Source organism: Drosophila biarmipes, chromosome 2L (genome assembly GCF_025231255.1).
Source record: "Drosophila biarmipes strain raj3 chromosome 2L, RU_DBia_V1.1, whole genome shotgun sequence".
Lineage (NCBI taxonomy): Eukaryota > Metazoa > Arthropoda > Insecta > Diptera > Drosophilidae > Drosophila > Drosophila biarmipes.
The window spans coordinates 11,732,372-11,737,320 of record NC_066612.1 but is presented as its reverse complement, the minus strand read 5'-3'; the positions used below and the strand labels follow the sequence as shown (position 1 = coordinate 11,737,320).

General features: G+C 45.9%; 1 protein-coding gene across 1 annotated transcript; it reads left to right on the top strand.

The window, feature by feature from the left end:
* The first annotated feature begins 1,855 nt into the window (after positions 1–1,855).
* On the top strand, positions 1,856–3,715 carry LOC108032358 (esterase E4). The gene is made up of 3 exons (XM_017106170.1): positions 1,856–2,867; positions 2,926–3,376; positions 3,484–3,715. The coding sequence occupies exons 1-3, from the start codon at positions 1,856–1,858 to the stop codon at positions 3,713–3,715; spliced, it is 1,695 nt and encodes a 564-aa protein (XP_016961659.1).
* Positions 3,716–4,949: the final 1,234 nt, after the last annotated feature.

The following is a 4,949-nucleotide window of genomic DNA, read 5'->3' as shown; positions in this document are numbered from 1 at the left end:
TATTATTGAAATATCTGCGAATTTGCATGGCTGCGTTTTCTAGTGGGCTCCGCAGCAGCAGCAGCTGCAGGAAAATTTCGCAAATGCGGAGTTAATGAAATCGATCTTTTAATTTCCCTTTGGGGGTGCGACGCGAGACCTCCAAGGGCGTGACCTCAACTAAGTAGCTGGCAGAGGTTGAAGCGGGAATTTTGTAAGATGGAAATTTCGCCTTATAGTATTTTTATGGAAACTATATTGTACCGAAATCTCTGAAAATCAAAATTACTTTGCTACTTTGGGAAATGATCATATAAAACTAGCTCTAGTTTTTACATGATGACTAAAGGTTGGTAACTTAAATATGAACATTTAAAATATATTTACATTTATTTTCATTTAAATATAAATTCTAACAGATGTTGTTAGCCTGTAGTTCTTCTTTGATTAGTTGTTCTCAATTTATATAAGTGCCATATAGTTCTAAGTCTCCCAACTTCGACTTAGGGAAAATTTTTATTATGGAGCTAGATAAATCCGAGCTGGAATTCCTTGAGTATTTAGACTCACCCACTTAACCCCACAACAACAACATCTGCTGGCGATGCGTGAGAAATTTTTGCCTGTCTGAGCTGCCCGGCGACGTCATCAAGCCACAGGAAGCTCACAAGCAGCCTGCCACAAAGGGTACACAAAGAGCCCTCAAGTGGCACAGTTTGAGCTTCCACGACGACGAGAACGACGACGATGATGACGACGACGACGACGATGTCTGTCAAGAGGCCACTCATATATTTGCAACAACTCGAGTGGCTGCGTCCAGATCGAACCTGGCTGGGCAGGGTGGTTTCCCCGGCCTCCGCCTCCGATCCCTGATCCTCCCGTGGTGCTGCGGTGTGCATATAAGCACTCAAGTGTCCGGAATATTGGGCTCGGCTCCTCAGGAACAGCAGCAGATTGTCGCAAATTCGTTTGGGAAGAGAAAATTGTTTCGCTTTCGAGTTTCGCTACTCGGCGATGTGTGAAAATGGTTTTTGTTTCCTCCGACTGTGTGGATATTCGGGGGAATATATTAATATTCATTGTGGGTCGGATTTGAAGATCATCTACTTCCTGGCACAATTAAAGGCCATCGCAATTAAGGGAATTCATTTCGAAAAGGTCATTGTGGGATTTCCTTCGCCGCCATCATATTCAGTTTTCAATCTGCTTGAAAAGGAAAACCCTGGAACTCCCAGAGCTCGAGTAATTACCACGCGGCTTGTGTCAATCAGGGGAACTGTTTCATCGTGGGTAGTTTTAATTGAATATTACAAGAGGGATGTGCATTAATAAGGAAATCAATTTAAATCTCAGTCGCTGGCATGAGAAAAACTAAACTCGAAACTCTAAAAAATCTGCGGGCGTAGGATCCGATCCACGATCCACGCACCAATCGGTGGTGCAAATCGGGGTGAAGTGTCTAACGACTGTTGGTGCCGAACCCAAATCCAGAACAGAACTCGAAATCCCTCAATGAAGCAATAAGTTTCAATTGAACTGGAGTTGAGTAATTAAAGTACAAGGTCATGAGTTTGAATTGCCAGATTGAAAGACCATAAAATAGTCGGCATAATCTTGTGTTTATTTTTATACAAGCTTCGACCAACACGAAGGCTAATCTTGGCCAAGTACTAATCGATCAAGTTATCTCAAAGTGTTTTTCGAGATAGAACCACCCAAAGAAATGAAACCCGTGCGAAACCTGCAGTTCCCCTGAAATACGCGTTATATGCGGGTGCGCACCACCAAAACGGGGGAAAACTAATAAAACTATTGCGAAAACTCTGAGAACCACGAAATATTATTTTACTTTAATTTATTTAGAGAGCCCAAAATGGCTCGTCTGCTTCAGATACTCTGCACCCTTCTTGCGGTTTTGTTAGGTTCTACCAGTAGTGTTACCTTCGTTGGTGATGATCCTGTGGTAGAGCTCTCCTTGGGCAAATTACAAGGTAGTACAATGCAGAGCTTTACAGGCAAGACAATCTACGCCTTCCGAGGCATACGATATGCGCAGCCTCCCGTGTGGCAACTTAGGTTCTCCAATCCTCTCCCAGCAACTAGTTGGGGTGACGAGGTGCTTAAGGCCACCTCCGATTCCCTGGTTTGTCCACAACCAGGAATCACCCTGCTCATGAGTGAGGATTGCCTTAAGCTAAATGTTTTCACAAAGAACTTCGAGGATAAGCTGCCAGTAATCGTTTACATCCACGGGGGAGCCAATGTCCTGGGAAGTGGTCAAAGTGTCTACGAAGCAGGTCCCCAATATTTGCTAGACCATGATGTGGTTTTTGTGGCCTTCAACTATCGCCTTGGAGCTCTGGGCTTTCTAAGCACCAACAGCAGCGAGGCGAAGGGAAACTTTGGCTACCTCGATCAAGTGATGGCTCTGGAATGGGTTAGGGAGCACATATCCCACTTTGGTGGCGATCCCGAGATGGTGACTATTTTGGGAATGAGTGCTGGCTCCATGGCAGTCAGCCTGCACCTGGCCTCGCCCCTTTCCGCCGGCCTCTTCCATCGGGCAATCCTCATGAGCGGCTCGGCCACCAATCACTTTGATATCGATAACCTTTTCTGGACACGTAAGCTGGCTCGCGAACTGGGATGTCCTATGTACGATCCCACGGATGTGGTGGAGTGCCTCCGTAATGAGACCTGGCCACGCATTGTGGAAATCTGCAAGGCATGGGAAACCTATCAGTTTGTAAACATGAAGTGGAACTACGAGGTCGACGGGCACTTTCTAACCAGCCATCCCACGGAACTTATCGAGGAGGGCAAGTTTAACAGGGTTCCCTTGCTGATCAGTTACACGGCCAACGAATTGGACTTCACCGCCAATGGTGAGGTGTAGTATTTTTGCTAGAGCGTATCTTATAGACAATGTTTAACATCCTGCAGTTCACTTGGAAAATGAGCCCTTACTCCATGATCTTGGCTCCAACTTTGTGGAGTACGCTCCGGAGTTGTTTCTCTACAGAAAAGATTCCATCAAAAGTCAACGACTCAAGGACTTTTACCTAAGGGATAATATGACTGGTATTAATGCGGAAAACATTGAGCAATTTGGACGGATCTTCTCTGATGGCATCATAGGCCATGGTGTGCATCGCCTGGTCCACCTGGCTAGACCCTACACTCCAGTTTTTTACATGCGCACGGATTACGTGGGTGATAGGAGTATCTCAGCTCCTTTGGGCGAGGATCATAGGCCCCTGGGAGTGGGTCATGCCGATGATCTACAGTATGTGATGCCGGGTCTTTGGTATGGCACTATAATGCCAGCGGGTCACTCGGATATTTTCATGATGGAGCGTTTGACCAGCTGGTTTACACACTTTGCGAGAACGGGGTAAGTTACTCGAAGAATAAACTTAAATTAAAAATTTAGAAACCGTCTTGAAAGCATATGGTTTTTAGGGTAAACAAAAAAACTTTATATATTTTATCCCCCTCCAGTACACCCCTGAACACCACCGATAGCTGGCTGCCCTGCACCTCAACGGACCTGAAGATGCTCTACAACGGGGTGGTGACCCAGGTGGGTTCACCCGGCTACTCCGATCGATATGCCTTGTGGGACGAACTGTTTCCCACGCCCGCCGCGAGCGGAGGCGCTGCCTGGAAACCCGGCCTCGTAGTGGCCATCGCCACTGGGCTGGCCTCCCGGCTCGGCGGAAAATTAATGTAGCAATTAGGTGTGGAAAAAGCTTATCAATAGGCCGTTTAGATTACGCTAATGACCTTTGCTCTTGGCGCGCTCGCTCGCTGGACGACCATTGCAACTATTTACTTTGATTAATTAATCAACAAAGGCGTGAGATTTTCTCAGTTTTCCCCTTGGGGCAATTAGTCTTTGGAGCGGATTGGGGCAGCTTAAATACACATTAATTTGTCTTTAAATGTTTTCGGCTTTGCACTGCTCTTTTCGGGGGGCGGAGCTCCGAAACTCTGACCTTTTTGAGCTTTGAACTGTTGTAGGATTGTCAGGTTGGCATGTGTAAAAACGAAATGGTTTTGATTCCAGCCTCCCCCTGCGCTAAAATCCGAGGTCTTATCCCATTACACAGATGCGCTGCTATTGACATTTACGATTTGCTCTTGCGTGAAAATGCCAAACAATGCGATGGGATACAAAAGGATTATCGCCTGACCCGCCCCCTTTTTTTGGGGTGGTTGGATGGGCGATGACAGACTCCTCAGCATGGGGACTTAATGAATATTTTCAGTGAAGTTTAAAGAGGTTTCCGAAAAGGAACACTCCTAAATACAGTCAAAACTTAAAGCACTCATTAGCACTCATATTCGTTTGAGGTCAAGTCCCAAGCTAAACCCTCTGGCAACCACAAAGGACACACACCAGGACATGACTGCGCTGCAAAGTTGGACCAAAGAAAATATGGAAAATTAACTTGTTAACTTGGCCCATAGAAATATGAGGGGCAAAGGCAAACAGTTGGCCAAGTATACGCATTGTGCCAGTTCCCTTTTGGGACATGGGAGCAAATCCCACAGAAAGGTGGGCAAGTCAACATGACAAAGGCCTTTGGTGACATGACGGGAATGACAATGAAAATGGGCAAAACATTTGCAAATTTTAATTAAATTTTCGTTTAATATTAACACATCGAATTGCGCTGCCTAAAGGGGTAACACATTTCCCCTAAAAGCAGCTGGAAAATAACGAAAAGAGTTGTGCACCGTGTGGAAATGAATATCGAGTGGCTTTTGTGACTCAATTACAATAAGTCTATTAAACTTATGTCTGCGGCTTGTCTAGACAACACACGGATCGTCTGAGGATCGGGAGACGAGGATACGACCCCGATCAGTCACAATGTCTCCTGTCTAGGCCCAGAATCCGGGATCGAGCGCGTGCCCCTTTTGACTTTGGCTCTTTGTGGGCCTCTAAACAAAACAGAAAC